General features: G+C 54.2%; 2 protein-coding genes across 4 annotated transcripts in view; one reads left to right on the top strand and one right to left on the bottom strand.

Annotated features, from left to right (window-relative positions):
- The window catches only part of TMCO4 (transmembrane and coiled-coil domains 4), a 95,639-nt gene extending 91,684 nt beyond the window's left edge, over positions 1–3,955 (top strand). For all 3 annotated transcript variants that reach the window (XM_025935346.2, XM_086715860.1, XM_086715859.1), the window contains one exon: positions 2,892–3,955. In XM_025935346.2, the coding sequence (XP_025791131.1) occupies positions 2,892–3,233 (342 nt within the window). In that variant the 3' untranslated portion in view covers positions 3,234–3,955. The remainder of the gene's footprint in view (positions 1–2,891) is intronic.
- A 509-nt stretch (positions 3,956–4,464) lies between these two features.
- On the bottom strand, positions 4,465–18,864 carry HTR6 (5-hydroxytryptamine receptor 6). The gene is made up of 4 exons (XM_086715862.1): positions 18,767–18,864; positions 17,342–18,143; positions 6,580–6,735; positions 4,465–6,379 (listed from the first exon to the last, which is right to left on the bottom strand). Exons 2-4 carry the CDS (start codon positions 18,053–18,055, stop codon positions 5,930–5,932), a joined length of 1,320 nt encoding a protein of 439 aa, XP_086571988.1. The 5' UTR covers positions 18,056–18,143; positions 18,767–18,864; the 3' UTR covers positions 4,465–5,929.
- Positions 18,865–19,268: the final 404 nt, after the last annotated feature.

Below are 19,268 nucleotides of genomic sequence, written 5' to 3'. Positions count from 1 at the left end.
CACAGTCCATCGGAGGATACAAATGAGCAAGCAGACGAAGACAGTGGGGTGCGGCGGACACGGTCACAGAGGAGCCCCCGGGGACAGTCCCTAGCCAGGGAAGGCCAGAGCTGTGTCCCAGAGCCAGGGAAAGCCAGGGAAGGAAGAAGAGCCGTGTGGTGGGATTTCCACCTGCAGTCAGCGGTAGCCGGGGGCCACAAACCCCTCCCTTCCTGCCTGCCTGCCTCCACCCAGCCCAGCACCGGCCCTTCACTAACAGTTCTTGTTTGTCCCTGTGGGTCTAGGTTTCTGCTGACTGGACACTGAGGTGTGATGGCTAGAGCCCGGTCAGCCATCTTGGGTTCCCAGGTGGATCAGCCCAGCCAACTCCCTACCCTCTATCCCCTATTGTCCCTTCCAGGGAAATTAAGGCAAGGGAACTCACTCACGCTCACGCAGCACCAGCCATGTGCCGTGTACCTCGTGGCTTGTACGTATTATATCTTCCCCTGCACCCCGTGACGTAGGCATCACTAACTCTAACTGGGTAATGTCCCAGAGGTAACGTATGCTGATTCCTACAAAGTGCCAGGCTCTTGCACTCTTGTCGTAGACTTTCAAGGTAGGTATCATGATCCTCATTTTATAGATGGAGAAGCTGGAGGTCGGGACATCGTTAAGACTCACCCCAGTTCCTCGTAAAAGAAGGAGCTGGAACCCCCGTTTCTCTGAGCCCGAAGTTAGGTCCTCTCTAGTGCTTTGCAGCCACTAAGGTCCACCCTCTGTGGAAAGACACTGCCCCACCCTGCCCTCCACCCAGAACGCAGGGATCCGAAAAGCCCCCCGTCTGGGTGTACGTGCATGTGTGTTCACTGAACGCTGTTAAAAAGTGTTTGTAGAGAAAGGTTCTGGTCATGAGCAAACCACCAGGCTGTACAGGAAATTGTGTCTTCGTGTTCTTGAGAAATCATTTGAATAGCGTGTGATGTGTGGTTCCGGTGAATGTTAGCAGCAGAGCCTTCGTGCGGTTTCCTAAGCGTCCCTGGCGTTTTTCCTGTCTTCTTTCTAAACAACAAGGAATGTTCTGGGTTGCACTCACCTTGGGCACTAAGCAGACCCCCCGGAACTGGCGGGGAGAGCGGGAGGCTGCATTTCAGGGAGCAGATCCCAGCTGAACAGCCCCCACTGCAGCATCTTGAAAACAGCACCACACAGCTTGGCCTTCAAACGTGCCGTGTGTCATGAAGCAAACCACCACCCCTCTCTGGACTTTGCTTTCCTCTTCAGTAAAATGACAAATGATTTTCAGCGTTCCCCACCGCAGCCGGTTCTCTACGAAGAGACCAGGCCCCAGATGCCAATCCCGACTTGGACACTTCCTAGCTAGATGACCCTGGGCAACTCACCTTACCTCTGCAGGGCTCAATTTCTTCATCTACAGTTAGCAGCCGACACCTGTCACAGGACTGTATCCATTAAGTTCGTCTCCTGTGGTGTATTATGGACCTACTCCGTACGGGGCATTGTCCGTTATCACGGTGAGGCTTCGGGCATTCTCAGCCACCCCTGAAGCCAACACAAAAATGGGGGTGTCCCTATTCTCTGAGGAAGAAGGTGGGCACTTCTGAGTCCTCAACCTTTGTCATAGTAAAGATTCAGGTCCAAGGAACAGAGGCCCAGCTGAGGTAGCTTGAACACACAAGAGTTGCTGCTGTCAGGGAAGGAGAGGCCAGAATAGGCAGTTCAGGGCTGGTATGGTAGCTGTGCAGGCTTCAGGGGTCAAAATTCCCTCTTGCTTGTAGAGGGCCAACTCTGGCCCAAGATTGCCGCTCAGGCTCCGGCCATCGCGTCTGAATTCCAGCAAGCAGGAAAGAGGACGTGGAGGAGAGAAGGGCACTCCCTCTGCCTTTTAAAAAAAATAAGCTCTATTCTCAGCACAGGACTTGAACTCACGACCCCAAGATCAAGAGTCGCATTCTCCGCTGACTAAGCCAAGCAGACACCCAAAAAAATAAAAATAAAGAGGCACCCAAAGGGTGCCACATAACACTACTGCTGCTTCCCGTGGCCAACCCTTGTCACAACACTACACTCAGCTACAAGGGACGGGGGAGAATGTACTCAGCTATGAGTTCTCATGACAGAGAAACGGGGAGCGAGAATTGCAGGACGTACCTAGCAGTCTGCGCCGCAGCTGTTTTCAGTTTGGGGGCTTTTCCCGAAGGAATCCTCCCAGCCACGCTCTGATGTAGCTACTCTTACTGTTCCCATTTTACAGCTGAGGCAAGTGGAGGTCCGAGGTCTAGAGAGGCTCGCTCGCGGTCCCACAGCTGTGAGCAGCAGAGAGCTTCTGCCGTACCTGAAAGCTGCTGGCAGAGAATGAGAACTTCCACCCCAACTTTCTATCAGGAGATTCCTTCCTGCCCCCAACGGACCCAGACTATGTAGAAAGACATCCTTCATCTTTATTTAATAAACTCTAGGGGCGCCTGGGGTGGCTCAGTCAGTTGAGTGTCCGACTTCGGCTCAGGTCATGATCTCATGGGTTCGTGAGTTCAAGCCCCGCTTCGGGCTCTGTGCTGACAACTCGGAGCCTGCTTCCAGATTCTCTGCCCCTCTCTCTCTCTCTCTCTGCCCCTATCCAACCCCGCTCCCTCCCTCTCTCTCTCTCTCTCAAAAAAAAATAAACTTAAAAAAATATTTAATGAATTCCGGAGTGGCCTTGAACCCAGAGGCTTCCCAACGCACTCTGGATTTGAGAGTCCTTGAGAGCTAGACTCCTGGTGTCAGGGATCGGGTTGCTGAGGCTGCTGAGGGAGGAGAGGGTGAGGCCCAGGAGTGTAGCTTGGGGCCCTGGGGAGGGCAGGGCTCTGACCACCCACCACGGGTCACTCACTGCTCCCCCCCTGCAGGTCAGCGGCCATCTGGACTACGCCAAGCAGATGGACGTCATCCTGAAGACTGTGGGCATCCACACCAAGCCAGGCTGGGACGAAAAGGGGCTCCTGCTGGCCCCAGGCAGCCTGCCCCAGGAGGAGCCTCACCAGACAGCAGCCGCCTCCTCATCAGACAAGACCACACCTGGAGACAGCCCCAAAGTGGCCACAGCCACTGACCCTAGCCGAGCCCCGGTGCCGGCAGGGCTGGACCCTGCCGAGAGTCCCCAGATCTGCGGCCACGGCATGGGCCCCAACCCACTGGGCTGCCCCGATTGTGCCAGCGAGACCCAGGGGCCCTGCGCAGGGCTGGACTGACCGCAGAAGGGGACTGGAGCTGTCTTCCCAGGCTCCTACATGCAGCACTCTCTTACCCCTCCACCAGGTGCCCCCCATGAGTCTGAATGTCCACCGGTGCCTTTCCTAAGTCAAAGGCGTTGGAATTGAAAAGAAAGGAATTGGAAGGAGGGGGATTCGCAGAGAGACAGCGTTCCTTCTGTGAGCAAGCAAGGCCAGAGCCCTGCAGAGACGACCAAGCACAGTTTAGAGCCCCAGGACTCAACCAGCCTTGGGCTTCCTATATTTCAGGTCACAGTTGTGGGGTCTGGCTGACCATCTGGGGGCCTGGGGGGCTCTCTGGGGCCCAAGGCTTCCAAGGCACCATTCCCCCCCTCCCCAAGCCCCAGTAAATCCAGGTGAATGCCCATACTCCAGGGCTGCCCAGCAGCCCACAGGCAGAGCAGGCACAGATGGGGAGCCAGCAGTCTACTCTCTGCTCTTGGGAGATCTGATCAGATTTGCCTTGTACAGCTACCCAGGCTGTGCACTGCAGAACCACAGGAGCTTCAATCACATGTATGTGATATAACGGGCACACTCCCCCAGTTGTGCTATGGTGGCCCTGGATCTAACTGGCACAGTGTGCTGAATATATGCTGAATCAGCATGCACTATGGTGGGGAAGGATTTCCTAGAACAGGAAGAGGTGATCATGATTATCATAATAAAAATAACAATAGCTACCACTTATTGAGAATTTACCATGGACGGAGTGCTTTCATGAGTTGTCTCAGCTGACCCTACCAATAGCTATGAGGTAGCTACTGCTATTACCTTCATGTTACTGAAGGTTAGTGAGATCCAGAGAGGTAACCTGCTCAACATCACACAGCTGGTCAGTCTCAAACTCCAGTCAGATTCCAGACTCTTGGCCACTGTATCTGAATCTCCTTTGCTCCTCCCAGTGCTCCTGAATGACAGGGCCAGAGAAGGTCATCCTCCATTGTGCAGAGGGGAAAACCAAGGTCCAGGCAGAGTAAGTATTGACAAGCTCTGGGGCAGGCTGCCAGGAGGAGGACGGCAGAAGGAACTAGAATATTAGCGCCGAATGGACCCTCACGTATGCGTTTGCTGGTTCATTCAACAGATATTTACAGAACTCCTGCTGCTCTGAGTCCGGACAGCCCATTTCGCCCAGGGTCTCAACCTACTTCACCAGCTGCTTGTCCATCCCAAGGGGCCCCTCAAGCAAATCCAGTCCACACCATGGTCACTGCCTCAGGTAGTGTTTATTGGGAGTCCACTCAGGCAGGCCTGGGGGCTGAGGGGAAGCCCCAACAAGCACCATGAACCCTCTGTGGCTGGTGGCCAGGGCCAGAGTTGACTCTAATCAGCACCAAGGAGAGCGCCCGGCCGCCATGGAGGGCCCCCTGGGAATTTGGGTTGGTGGAAACTGGGGAGGCCTCTGACTGAAAAAGAACTTACGGCAGGTGAACTGTGGAGACCAAGAGTCCCCCCGCCTCAAAGACAACCCAGGCTCCTGTGACAGGGCCCACCTACCTGCCCGAGGGCAGTAACCCACACCAGCGATGGCTCTTCCACTCTGCTGAACTGAGGGGCCACCACTGTTTCCCTCACTGACCCAGGGAATGCCAGAGGAGGTGGGGCAATGGGCTGGCCTGTCCCCCATCAGTTGGCTCCCTTCTAGGTCCAAGGAAGTCCAAGATGAAGGGAAACCTATTCCTGGTGTTGAGCAAGGAACCACCTGCACCCACTTGGCCCCCAGGAGAGGTAGGGCCGCAGCCTGGGAGTGGACACGGGAGCCCCACTCAGCATCCAGAGCTAGAAGTCAGGGAGCCATAGTCAGGTGGTGGGATCTGGGCCAGGAGTTCTAACAGCAGGTACCACCTACAGCAGCACCACCTGCGGGTTCTGCGGGTTCTGTTCCACACATGCTGTCCTAATTCTCATGACACCTTAGGAGGCAGGCATTGTTACCCCACTTTGCACACGGAACATCAGGCTCAGAGAGGTTACAGAACTTGTGTAAGAGCTAGGAGTAGTGGAGCAGAGATTCAAACGTATGCCTTCCTGACACCCGGGGCAGGTGTTTTTCTGTGCATCCTGAAGGCAGTGGCCAGACTGAACGGCAAATCATCCTCCGGGCTAACGATCATCCCAGCCAGCACATCTCAGACTGTAACGTGCACACAGTTCACCCCGCGGCTCTCGCTAACATGCAGATTCTGACTCAGCAGGTCTTGGGTGGGGGCGTGGGTACAGGTGTGCATTTGTAACAAATGGCAGGGAGGTGACGCTAATGCTGGTGGCCCACGGATTACACTTTTTGAGGAGTGAGGGATTCAGCTCAGCACTAATCTACCTCTGCAGACAGAGGCATCCCTTCCCTACAGTCTCTTAGAATGTCAAAGGAGATGGCTGTCTTCCCCCCAACCTGAACCAAGAGGTCCTTTTCCCCTCTGCCACAGTCCCCCAGCCACCTCCACACACATCCATGGGTAACACTCAGCAATGGAGCATCCTGGAGAAAACAGTATCTGAGCCAGTTTTTATCCCAGGGAGTGGGCAGTGGGGGCTGGCTCGATGCACCCCACCGGAACTCAGAGGGCTCCCAGGAGACCTGCAGCCTCCAGCCTTAGCCCAGAGCCAGTCCAAGGCCTTGGGGACTTGGTCCCATCCAGTTCAGCTCCCCACTGACCAGCTCCAAGCCCAGGTCAGTTCGTGGGAGCACCAAGTGGATGCAGCTGCAGCTTGGGTTCCACCGGATCGATGTCAAAGAAATTGACCACAGCAGCAACCCTGGCAGAGGGCGGGGGGTCCCGGAGGACCTCTCTACGCAGCAGCGGCTGGGCCGTGTGCTGCAGGCCCGATGAACCACCGGAGCCTGAGCCCGAGTCAGAATTGGAGTCAGGTGGCAAGGACAGTGGCAACACGTGCTGCAGGCTCAGGCCCGGCCGGGGGCCGCTGTGAGAGGTACGCATGGAGGGTGAGGCCAGGCTGGCCCGGCGTTCCCCGGGGCAGCGGGGACACGGCAGGAACCTACTCAGGGCCCGCTTGAAGTCCCGCATGAAGAGTGGGTAGATGATGGGGTTCATGGTGCTGTTACAGTAACCCAGCCACGTGAGGGCATCGAAGAGGCCTGGGGAGACGCAGTCGCACACAGCCTGGAGAGATGGGGTATGTCATGCTTGGTCCCGGAGCAGGCTCACAGACCACCCCACCCAGCGTGGATGGGACAGGCACACACAAACACAAATGCCATGAGAGGCAGCCCACCCTCCTCCATCCCCATGTCTGGGCTGGGGTGTGGTTCGGGGCCTCCCCAGCAAGGCCTGGACTCACCTGCGCCCTGTGGTGGCATTACCTGGGCTATGTTGGCCACAAAGAAGGGCAGCCAGGTCACAAAGAACATGCCCAGCAGGATGCCCAGTGTCAGACTGGCCTTTAAGGCCTTCCTGCTGTGCTTGGTGGTCAGACGCCTATCAGCCAATTCCATCCCTGGGCGTGGGGTCCTGGGCACCTGTGAAACAGAAGGCCACATACATAAGATACCTGAGAGAAGACCTCCAGTTCGACGCTGACCCCAGCCACAGATGAAGCTTCGATCCTAATTCTAGACTGAGCCCTAGTACGAGTGATACACGGAGCCCTCCTGATCCTTGAATGAGCCCTGTGGTCCTAGATTCCCCAGTTGTAGACCTGACCCTTACTCCAGAGTGAACCTTGATCCCGGCTCTAGACCAAGCCCTGACATCAGCAGTAAACCAAGCCCTGCTCCTGGTCCCAGGCTGAGCCCTGATAACTACTATAGATTGAGACCTACATAACCAAGGTCCCAAACTGAGCCTCATCTCTGGACTGGACTGAGCCCAACCTTAGCCCCAGACTGTGGCCTGAGCTCAGCAATAGACTGAGCCCTGATCCTGGCCCTGCACTGAGCCCTGACCCTGACACAAGGACCTCTAGGAAGCACAGTTAAACAGAGAAACACTGCCCCAAACACAAATCAGACAGTTCAGAAGACCACCCTGCTCACCCCACAAAGGACAACACTCAGTTGACACACATGACTGTGAGCCCCAGCACCACACAAAGCCTTTGGCCTACAAGAATTAGTTCCAATTAAACAGTACTTGATGGCAATCCCCATCAAAATAACACCAGCATTCTTCACAGAGCTAGAACAAACAATCCTAAAATTTGTATGGAACCAGAAAAGACCCCAAATAGCCAAAGCAATCCTGAGAAAGAAAACCAAAGCAGGAGGCATCACAATCCCAGACTTCAAGCTATACTACAAAGCTGTAATCATCAAGACAGTATGGTACTGGCACAAGAACAGACACTCAGATCAATGGAACAGAATAGAGAACCCAGATATGGACCTGCAAACATATGGCCAACTAATCTTTGACAAAGCAGGAAAGAACATCCAATGGAATAAAGACAGTGTCTTCAGCAAGTGGTGTTGGGAAAACTGGACAGCAACATGCAGAAGAATGAACCTGGACCACTTTCTTACACCATACACAAAAATAAACTCAAAATGGATGAGAGACCTAAATGTAAGACAGGAAGCCATCCACATCCTCGAGGAGAAAGCAGGCAAAAACCTCTTTGATCTTGGTTGCAGCAAGTTCTTACTCAACACGTCTCCAGAGGCAAGGGAAACAAAAGCAAAAATGAACTACCGGGACCTCATCAAAATAAAAAGCTTCTGCACAGCGAAGGAAACAATCAGCAAAGCTAAAAGGCAACCAACGGAATGGGAAAAGATATTTGCAAATGATATCAGATAAAGAGTTAGCATTCAAACCCATAAAGAACTTATCAAACTCAACACCCAAAAAGCAAATAATCCAGTGAAGAAATGGACAAAAGACATGAATAGACACTTTTTCCTAAGAAGACATCCAGATGGCTAACAGACACATGAAAAAATGCTCAATATCACCCATCATCAGGAAAATAGAAATTAAAACCACAATGAGATACCACCTCACACCCGGGAGAATAGCTAAAATTAATAATCAGGCAACAACAGATGCTGACAAGGATGTGACAAAAGAGGAACCCTTTCGCATTGCTGGTGGGAATGCAAACTGGTACTGCCACTCTGGAAAACAGTATGGAGGTTCCTCAAAAAGCTAAAAATAGAACTGCCCTATGACCCAGCAATTGCACTACTAGGTATTTATCCAAGGGATGCAGGTGTGCTGTTTCAAAGGGGCACATGCACCCCCATGTTTATAGCAGCACTATTGACAATAGCCAAAGTATGGAAGGAGCCCAAATGTCCATCAACAGATGAATGGATAAAGAAGATGTGGTATATATATACCATCGAATATTACTCAACGATCAAAAAGAATGAAATCTTGCCATTTGTGCAACAACATGGATGGAACTAGAGTGTATTATCCTACATGAAATTAAAGAAAGACAAATATGCTATGACTTCACTCATACATGGAACTTAAGAAACAAAACAGATGAACATAGGGGAAGGGAAGCAAAAATAATATAAAAACAGGGAGGGGGACAAACCATAAGAGACTCTCAAATACAGAGAACAAACTGAGGGTTGCTGGAGGGGTTTTGGGTGGGGGAATGGACTAATTGGGCAAGGGGCGTTAAGGAGGACACTTGTTGGGATGAGTACCGGGTGTTATATGTAGGGGGTGAACCACTGGAATCTACTCCTGAAATCATTATTGCACTATATGCTAACAAACCTAGATGTAAATTTTTTTAATTAATAAATTTTTTGAAAAGAAAAATAGTACTTGACAAAAGAAGTTCTGATGATGTCCAGGCCTGGCACTTTCTTCATATACAGATTCTCTTCATATTTGGGAGCAATGCTCTTGCCTGCACCATTACCCTCACGCTAAAGTGCTTTTCTGAAAACGTGTGCACAGAGCAATGTTTGCAATAAAATCAATTTAGACTACTAGGGATGCCACTAACCTTGGCATTTTATAACCCAAATTACAATGTGGACTGGCAGACAGACATCTTCATTCCCAAACATTGACTTAAGAGCTGGATTTTGGGGAGAAAAGGAGGAAAAAGGAGCTGCCCCACAGCAACCATTGAAGGGGACACAGGCGTGAGGAGGTTAGAATTTGACTTTGGAAACTGGCGACCAGTAGTCCCAAAATATTAAAAGCCTTGAACTGGATGATCCTTTAGCCCAGCTATTCCCTTAACTTTTTCAACCTCCTGAGCTCACTGAGAATCCAATGAAATCTACAAAACCTTTTCCCAGAAAACGAAAAGCTTATAAATTCTTACACATGCATACACAGAGAAGGAATAAAACATCCCACATTTCCAGTGGGTTCAGAGACCACCTTGAGGTCCATCCATGAAACCCCTGGGGCCCATGAAAGCTGGGAGACGAAGCCCCCCCTCTGAACTGCATGTTAGAGTCAATTTGGATTTTCATACACCAGTTTTGCACAAAGTGAGACCCACCTAGGTTTGCAATTTAAGTAAATACCGGTGTGCCGAGGTGTGCACAATTAATTGAACTGTGCAAAGTTTGCGTGTGCTGCCTGGGAACACGCCTGGCCTCTGAAAGCCAGGGATTCCTCTAACATTTCCTAAACTGCGTGAGAGCTCAGCTTAGCTCTTGAGGCAGCAAGAGGTGGGTTGGGTATGGGGTGATGAAAGAGTCAGAAGGAGGCAGGAAGGGAACCAGATTCCCAGGCAACCTCCACAGATGGAAAGGGGGCGGAGGAGGCAAAGCCAAGAAGACATGTCAGTCCTGGGGAGCACCAAAGCCAAACCCCCACCCCGCTCTCAGGCACAGGGGCCCTCTTCCATCCGTGTCTTCTCTCCCAGCCTCCTCAGGGTAGCCGGTCTTGGGGTCCTGTCCATGGTGCTGAAACCCCAGGTATATATTCTCTTTCTATAGAATCAAGGAGTCCTATTCTAGAATGACAGTGGGCAGGAAGTCGGAGATGAAGCACACTGTAACTCCCACCAGGGAGCTTATCAGTATGTTTATCCAGGTGAAATCTGGTTATATGACCACCAGAGACAAATTCACAAGGAGCAGCCTATGAGAAGCACTTGATCCCTCCCCTCTGTCTTGGTGGGGCAGCACTGTGCGGAGGCAAGAGCTGGGTTTGTAAAGACAAGTGATCTGGCTTCAAGTCATGCCTCTACCACTTACTCGCTCTGTGATCTTGAGACAGTCTCTGTTTCCACATCTGTAAAATGGGAAAAACAATACTCAGCTGTGGAGTCATTGTGAGGCTGTGGATAATAAATGCATGCACAGTGCCTGACATAGAGTAAGTGCTAAGTACATGGTAGCCCTGATGTTGGTTCAGTGGCATGTGTTGGAGGCTGGGGAAATCTTGAGCACCCTCAGAAACCCTGTCCTTCTGCCAGCAACTCAGGCTCCCCGAAGCAGCACAGATGTCAGGACAAATGCTCTGACTCACCATGCTGTATGTAGCAAGGGAGGAAAAAAGGATCTGCTTTTCTCTTTCCTCTTCTCACTTTCTCCCTTCCAGAGTAGACTCTATATGGCTTCTGTGGGCCCACCATGGTCAACTTGGAGGAGAGACTCCTGCTTCCCCCAAAGATCTGCTTTGCCTTCAAATTGCTTCCAACAGTGGGGATAGCCAATAGGGGAGGAGGGAGCCACCATTCTCAGAGGGACCACTCATACAAGTATCCCCCCTGACCTCTGGTGACCTGGACGGAGCAAGAGACAGCCTTGATCTTGTCAGAGCTCTATGGCACTGGGGAACTGAGACAATGGGGAGATATTTGGGGGCAATCATCAGAGAGGGAGCTCCAGAAAAGGAATTAAAGACGGTCTCAGATTCCCTCTCTAGGATCTTCCTGGGGAAACCCTGGGTTTTTCTTTCTCTTCTTCTCTCCAAAGAGTTGACCCAAAAACACAGGCTCAGAGAGGACAGGGGACCTTTCCCAGGTCACATTGTCCCAGTACAAGGTCTCAAAGCAAAGCACTCCAAGTGACCCCCAGTCAGCACTATAACCCACATTTATAGCCCATACTACAACCCACTTACTATGTGTCGGCATCTGATATTCATCATGCCATTTAATCTTTACAAAAGGTAGGCATTATTATCCCCATTTTGCAGGTGACGTCCAGAAAGGCAAAACAACTTGCCGGAAGTCACACAGCAGATAAGTGTTGCGTCAGGGATTCAAAGTCCTTTCTAGCTCCAGAAATTGCACTTCTTCCACTCACCACACTGCCTCCATTTGGGGGCTTCCAGAAACCCCCACCACTGTCAGCCAGAAGCCCTCATGAAGCAGAAGCCAGTGGCAACCACCAGCCTCACCCTGAGGTCTAGCTGATGCCAGCTTCACCCTGCCCACTTCTCTGCCCTGTAACCACCTCATGGCCCCTCAGGGCCGTGATCTGTTGTTTGCCTGCCCCTCGGATATGCGTGTCACCGCCAGAGCGCAGGCTGCCAGGAGGCAATTCCACCTACAGGCTCCTGTGTTCAATAAATGTGCCTGGGTGGCTCAGTCGGTAGAGGTCTGACTCTTGATTTTGGCTCAGGTCATGATCTCATGTTTCGTGAGTTCGAGCCCCGCATTGGGCTCTGCACTGACAGTGCGGAGCCTGCTTTGAATTCTCTGTCTCCCTCTCTGCCCTCCCCCACTCGCACTCTCTCTCTCTCTCTCTCTCTCAAAAATAAGTAAACACTAAAAAAAATACCTATACACATGTCTGTACACATTGCATATACAGAAATGTGTATCACAACGCAGGAAAAAAACTGGAAACAGCCTAAACGTTCATGGAAAGAGAGTGGTTAAGTAAACCATGGTACATCTCTACTATGGACTATGACACAGATGATTAAAAGAACATAATCGATCAAATGAAAAGATCTCCAAGATGTAATATTGATATTAAGTGATAACAGCAAGTTGCAAAATAATAGGGATGACGTGATTCCATTGCTGAAGAAATACACAAAACAAAGCACTAAGTCTCTTTGGGTGCATCAACAAATATGGACGCACAAAGAAAAAGGAGTGGAAAGACATATCTTAAATTGATAAGAGTGTCCCTGGGAATGGAAAGTGATTGGGTGGAACTTGAGAGGGTCTTACATTTTCTCCCTATGGCCAGACTTTTATTTATTATTTATTTATTTTTTAAGTAACCTCTACCCCCCAATGTGGGGCTTGAACTAGTGACCCCAAGATCAAAAGCCACATGCTCTACCCACTGAGCCAGCCAGGCACCTCCTGAATTTTTATTTTAAAGCGTATTTATGGGGGCGCCTGGGTGGCGCAGTCGGTTAAGCGTCCGACTTCAGCCAGGTCACGATCTTGCTGTCCGCGAGTTCGAGCCCCGCGTCGGGCTCTGGGCTGATGGCTCAGAGCCTGGAGCCTGTTTCCGATTCTGTGTCTCCCTCTCTCTCTGCCCCTCCCCCGTTCATGCTCTGTCTCTCTCTGTCGCAAAAATAAATAAACGTTGAAAAAAAAATTAAAAAAAAAAAAAAATAAAGCGTATTTATGTATTCCCTTGTGTGATTTAAATTTTCCACAATCACCTACTCCTAGCATAAGGGTTCTCAGACAGACTGTGGAGCCAGAATCGTCTGGATTCAAATCATGGCTCTGTTACTCACTGGCTGTGTGGCCTCAAGCAAGGTATTTCACCTCTCTGAGCCTCAGCTTTCTCATCTGTAAAATGGCAATTGTAATGGCATCTACTTCGTAGGATTGTAGTCAGGATTAACTAAGATAATATGCATAAAGTCCCTTGAACAGCACCTGGCACATAGTAAGCACCATGTAAGAGTCAGCTATCTTTTCTGTTATTAGAGTCCATCTCAACGCTCTGATTATGGTGATGTGGCTGCTATTGATGGCAATCGTGGGGATTTCCCCTAGAAAGGCTTGAAGAGATAACTTCTCCGGAACCATATATCTTACCACCAAGAGGAAAGGGGGGAAACTACCACTGGTTGAGCACCCAGTATGTACCAGGTTTATATATATTATCTCACTGATTCTTCAAACAGCCTCATGTGATACATGGCATCACTCTGGGGTAGAGGGAGGTGAATGACCTGGTCCAAAGTCATCAGCAGCGATGGGAAGGAGGCAGGACCCGAACCCCTGACCAGCCGGATGTACAAGCACCTGCACCAGCTCTGGCTGCTCCGGACCACCTTGTTCCCAGCAGCAGCCGAGGCTGCCATGCTCAGCACTGCTCCTCTGCAACCCTTTCCCAGCTCAGCCCCCTCCTCCGCCCCCGAGATATTTCTGTGATCACAGCCTCTTCTGAGGAGGAGGAAGGACAGCGATGGAAGGGAAGGCAGATCACTGAGACAAAGTGGTGCAGAGTTGGGTGAGGGCGGAGGAGGAGAGGGGGAGAAGCCGATGGGAGAGACGGGGGGAGAGGAAGATGGGGAGATGTAGAAGGAAGGCAGAGAAGGGGGCGAGGTGGATCTGGAGAGAGGGATGGGAGAACGGGAGAAAGATGAGGGTGCCGAGGAAGACAGAAGGGAGAGGGCTCCAGACCAGAGGCACAGGTCCTGGCGCTGAGACAGCTGGGAAGGCAAAGTCTCAGGCAGACCTCCTTCTCTCCTGCTGCTCTCCATCGCTGAGCTCCCATGCGGGTCCCTCCCGAGGATGGGCACCAGCCCACCCTGGCACAGATCTCTCTCTCTCTCCCCCTGCCCTCCAAGCATCTCACTCTGACACCGCTCTTCCCACGCCCGTCTCTTCACCCCCAGCCCAATCCCTGCCTCAGCTGTAAGTGGGACCCCTTCCTCACGGCTGCAGGGACAGCAGCTGAAACCACCAAGCTAACCAGTGGCTTCAGAAAACCCCGTTCAAATAACTAGGTAGAGGTGGGAGGTAGCGGGAGAGAGTAAAATGCTCAAGCCCGCTCGGGTACCATGTCCTCAACCCCAGAGGAGCTGGGGCCTCAGAAACACATGTCCCCCACCCCTCCCTCGTGGGGAAGCTAGCAGCTGGACTGGGGAAGGGAGGGAGCTAAGGGCTAAGCGAGGCTGAGGACAGGAGGAAAGGGGTCCAGTGCACCCCGAGTTTTGTTCATTCTCATCAGCTCCTGCTGGCACTGAGAGCCCCCCGCTGCCCGCTGAAAGCTCGGTCTCTGAGGCAGGTCAGCTTGGGTGGGAGGAAAGGGGTGGTGACCCAGAAAGACGGACTAGAGGCAAGAGTCCAGAAACAAATTCCCCAAATGCAGGCAAGTGTCCGGGAAATGAGGAAAGCAGGCATGGAGGAGGCTTGCCGAGGGGCTGAGTGGTTCTGGAAGCAAGGTCAGCGGTGGGGTCTGACACTTCCTCTCTCTCTGAACCTCATTCTCCCCATCTGTCCAACGGGATGATGGTGGTCCTTGCCCGGGTGGGTGTTTGGGGGATGAGTTTAGCTCGGTGCCCGGCACATAGTGAGTGCTCGAAGACTGTGGGGCTGCAGCTGTCAGCACCCCGGGGGGATTCCTGCCCAGGTCCCGAGGCCACAGTCTCAGGTGCAATCCTGGTGCCAGCCGATTGGCTTCATGGAAAGAAAAATGGGTCATAAACACCGTCGGAATGGAGAATCCAGCCCAGTCCCACCCCAGATTCACCAAGACCAGCCAGCTCGTCACATCCTTAGTCACCACTAGAGCAGAACCTCCCAAAGTACAAAAGTGGAAGATGACCCTAGATGGTAAATGGACCCATAAAATAACTGAATCACAGAGTGAGAACATGAGGCTTGTCCAGCATCCTCCCAGCTCTTCTGGTCACGTCCAGAGAAAGTCTCGTGTTCGTGCCACTGTGCCTTTAACATCCCGCTAACACCCGAGAGAAAGCGGGCCTGGGGGCTCGGCCACTCCACACCAAGCTGGACTTCAATAACACTGCTGGGGTTCCTGCCGCTCACTGAAGCTGTCTTTGTGATTGCCTTCCGTTTATGGCAAAGGTACTGAGTTTCCATTTCCAGAAGAGATAAGAAGTTTCCTTTCTAAACAAGTGCATGGAAGTAAAAAGATAAGTGAAATGATCTAGAGAAAATGCTAAGTACATAGGGAGGCAGCCACTTGAGGCGTGCGGGTGGGTGGAAAGAAGGAAGGTAGATATTCCAAGGTGGTTCCAGATGCCTGAGGTTTGGGAAACGCTCCTTTACAAGAACCCAGGGAGAGAGTGTGGATGGCCCAAGGCAGCCGTCCTACCACTGGAGAACCAAGTCAGGGTCACAGCCACCTACTGAGATTCAAGAATGTTCTCCAACAAGCACAGATAGAGGGAGGGAATAGGACTGCTTTGCCAGGACCTCCTGTCCACCCAAGGCCTGTTCCCCCGGTTTATGGGCCAGCCACACTGCTGGCGTGGGACAGGCAAGCTGTTCTGTGGAACTGCCTTTCAGCCCCCAACCACCCAAACCTCCAGGCACCGCCCCTCGATCCTGCAGGAGCCTCCTGCACCTGGAGATAGATCAAGACTGGAGAGCTGATGGGGTGCCTGGGTGGCTCAGTCGGTTCAGCTCAGGTCATGATCTCACAGTTGGTGAGTTCGAGCCCCACATCGGGCTCTGCACTGACAATGCAGAGCCTGCTTGGCATTCTCTCTCTCTCCCTCTCTCTCTCTCTGCCCCGCTCCCCCCCACCCTCAAAATAAATAAATTAAAAAAAAAAAAAAGATTGGAGGGCCCACCCAGGACTTTCCTCGGAGCCTGTGACCTAACTCTCTGGGGTTCAGGCCTGGTCAACCTAAACCCCCATTCGTCAGGGGTTTAGGACAATAGGCACTGAGACTCCAGTGCCAACTGGCCTGAGTGACAAGAGCAGCCAGTCTACTCCAGACACTGCAGGCCCTTACCACTCACGAGTAATTAGTAAGCACCTACTATGTACAGTGGGGATCAAAACCTACCCAGATGTTCCCAGCCCTCATGGAGCTTACACTGTAGTAGAGGAGATTGACAATGAGCAAGTCAACAGATAAACCTGTGGTCAGGATAGAGAATAACAGAGTGAGGGAGCACAGACAGGTCTGAAGACAGGGTGGGCAGGGACGGACTCTGGGAAAAGGTGACCTGTGAGCTGAAAAGCAGTCGGGCAGGGCAGCCCCAGGGGAAGAGCGTTCCAGGCAGGGGGAAGAGCAGTGCAAAGTCCTGGACACAGAAGTCCATCTGATGCCTTCCAGGAGCATGGAAAGGCCAACGTGCTGGTGCGGAGAGAGGGCAAGGGGAGGAGGTGAAGCAAGAGAGCTTGTCAGCACCAGATTCCGAGGCCAGATCCTGACATGGGTCTCCTCTTTTCTCTTAAGAGTGATGGGGCGCCTGAGTGGCTCAGTCGGTTAAGCCTCTGATTCTTGGTTTCGGCTCAGGTCATAACCTCATGGTTCGTAGGATCGAAACCCCGCGTCAGGCTCTGTGCCAACGGAGCGGAGCCTGCCTCGGATTCTCTCTCTCTTTCCTCTCTTTCTCCACTCTCTCTGCCTCTTCCCCTAGTGTGTGTGAGCACACACATACACTCTCTCTCTCTCTCTCTGTCTCTCTCTCTGTCTCAAAATAAATAAATAAACAATAAAAAAAAAAAGGAATGATGGTATCACTTTCGTTCTGTAAATTGTTGTGGCTCCTATGCAGGGAATAGACAGGAGTGGGCCTGGAGTGGAGGCAGGGGAAGCCAGTGGGAGACTAGAAAAGGCCTCCAGGTAAGAATCACTGGTGGCCTAGATGGGGAGGGTGGCATTACAGGTGGCACAGCTTTAGGAAGGCAGCACCAACAGTCTTTGCAAATGAATCCCATGAGCATGAGGAAGAAAAATTATTCCTAACTTTCTGTCGGGTGATGCCACGATGTTGCCATTTGCCATGATGGGAAAGACGGGAAAAGAGTAGGGAGGGAGGGCTGGGACCCCCTGAATTCCCTTTTTGCACATAGAACCTTCGAGAAGCCTGCCCCACATGCTGATGGAGCTGTCCTAGAAACAGCATTGAGTCTAGAGCACAGAAGAGGGGTGGGAGCTGGAAATGGCCACTCGGAGGTCACCACCAAGTGCACATATTAAGTGCACGCTGCCCGGTGGGTACCCAGTGGCTGCTCATTCCCCTCCATCCCCCCAAGCCCAGCTCTCCCTGCACACCCCGGGTACCTGCAGCGTCGCCAAGGCCTGGCCGGCCATGCCGGTGGTGAGGGAGGCCACCTGCACCGCCTGCTTGCGGGCGGCCAGCAAGATCCTGCAGTAGGTGAAGCAGATGGCGCCCGAGGGCAGGAAGAAGGTGAGGCCCGAGGCCACGAGGACGAAGGGCAGGCTGGCCAGCAGGCGGCACTGGCCCGGGGCAGGGGCCCGCGCGCGGCCCAGCTGGTGCCAGCCCAGCAGCAGGGGCAGGAACGAAGCGAGCGCGGCCAGGCTCCAGGCGCCCAGGACAAGCGCCAGGGCGCGCGGGGGCGTCATGCGCAGCTTGTAGCTCAGCGGCGAGAGGATGAGCAGGTAGCGGTCCAGGCTGATGAGGCAGAGGTTGAGGATAGAGGCGCTGCAGCACATCACGTCGAAGGCGGCCCAGAGCAGGCAGAGGCCGCGTGCCAGCACCCAGCGCCCGTACAGCGCGTTCAGCATGGCCGGCGGCATCACCACCAGCCCCACCATCAGGTCCGAGGTGAAGAGCGACACCAGGAAAAAGTTGGACGTGTTGCGCAGCGCGGGCTGCGTGCAGATGAGCGCGATGAGCAACGAGTTGGCCGCCGCCGTCAGCGCGATGACGACACACAGCGCGGCCGCCACCCAGCCGCTGCCTGCGGGGTCCGAAGGCGGCCGCGACCCCCAGTCCGGGGTGCTGTTGTTGGCGGGGCCGGGCTCTGGGACCATGGGGGCGAGGGGGTGGAGAGCGAGGACGTCAGGCCCGAGAGGGGTCCGGAGGAAGAGGTACGGTGGGCGGGAGGACTCCGCAAGGGACCTGGAGGAGCGGAGACTGGATGGGCGTCGTCGGTGAGAACAGACCGCCACCAGGGATCAGGCGGGAAGACAGGGACAGGCACACCGGGTGAAGGGGCAACGGCCCAGGAAGGTGGAGAGGGGTTATATGGTGTGAGGTGGGGCTACGGAGCAAACTGGAGGGGAGTTCGGGAGGGGGCACACGATGAGGCGCCAAGTGGAGAGCGGGCGGGAAGTCGGGAGGACGAGACGCCAAGTGACTGGACGGTTGGACGGGTGGGAGCAGAGCCCCCTAGAGGGGGCGGGCGGGAAGATCCGGGCGCGGACGCCTGCCTGGGGCGAGGACCCGGGGAGCCGGGAGCGGGGGACGCGCTCAACCCGGGGCACCCCCTCCGTGGCAGGTGGGCGTACCGCGGTGACTCGGGTGGCAGCGGATGGGGGACGGGGGGGGCCGCGCGCGAGCCCCAGCCAAGCCCCCGGTGGGGAAGGCAGGTCTCCGAGCCGGCGCAGAGGCAGCCCGGGCTTGGGCGGCCACGGCCCCCTGCGGCGTGCGGGAGGACACCGGGCCGACCCGTGGGGACACAGGAGCAGCGGCGGCCGCGCCGCCGCCGGGTCCCCGGCCCCGCTCCCGCCCGCGCTCGGTACCTGGGCGCTCGGCGCTGCTCGGCTGCCGGCGACTGCGGCAGGCGCCGCGGGGCTGGGGGAGGAAGAGGCGGCCGCGGGCCGGGCAGGCGCCCAGGGAGCCCGGGAGGCGCCGCGAGGGGCAGGCGCGCGCGAAGGAGCCGGTGGCGCTTCCAGGAGCGCGCGGTCCCCGGCGCCGCGGAGCCTGCGCCCCGCCCCGCCCCGCGGTGGGCGGGGACAGCCGAGCCCCCGCCCCGCCGCGCTCGGGGTCCTCCGCACCCCCAGGTCGCCGCCCCAGCCTCGGCCTCCTCCACCCCGCACACCCCTCTCCGACCCTCTCGCGGCGGCGGCGCAGGAGGAACTCAAAGGAGGGGCTGTGGCCGCGGCTACCTAGGACTGCTCCCCAACGGGGGGCTGCCCACCCGCAGCGGGGGCCGTCGCGCTAGCAGGGGGAGCCCGTTGGGAGCTACTGGGGAGCTCGCTTGCCCTCCAGTGTGTACACACACGCATATGTGCACATATATAC

The sequence above is a fragment of the Puma concolor genome, chromosome C1, assembly GCF_028749965.1.
Source record: "Puma concolor isolate L17-30 chromosome C1, mPumCon1.1.hap2, whole genome shotgun sequence".
In the NCBI taxonomy this organism is placed as follows: domain Eukaryota; kingdom Metazoa; phylum Chordata; class Mammalia; order Carnivora; family Felidae; genus Puma; species Puma concolor.
This window is presented reverse-complemented; position numbering and strand designations above follow the sequence as displayed.

Coding starts and splice junctions, on each gene's coding strand:
- HTR6 (XM_086715862.1), bottom strand. CDS start 18,055: ATGGTCCCAGAGCCCGGCCCCGCCAACAACAGCACCCCGGACTGGGGG. Junction 6,736..17,341: donor AGGCCTTGGCGACGCTGCAG/GTACCCGGGGTG, acceptor TCTGTTTCACAG/GTGCCCAGGACCCCACGCCC. Junction 6,380..6,579: donor TTGTGGCCAACATAGCCCAG/GTAATGCCACCA, acceptor CCATCTCTCCAG/GCTGTGTGCGACTGCGTCTC.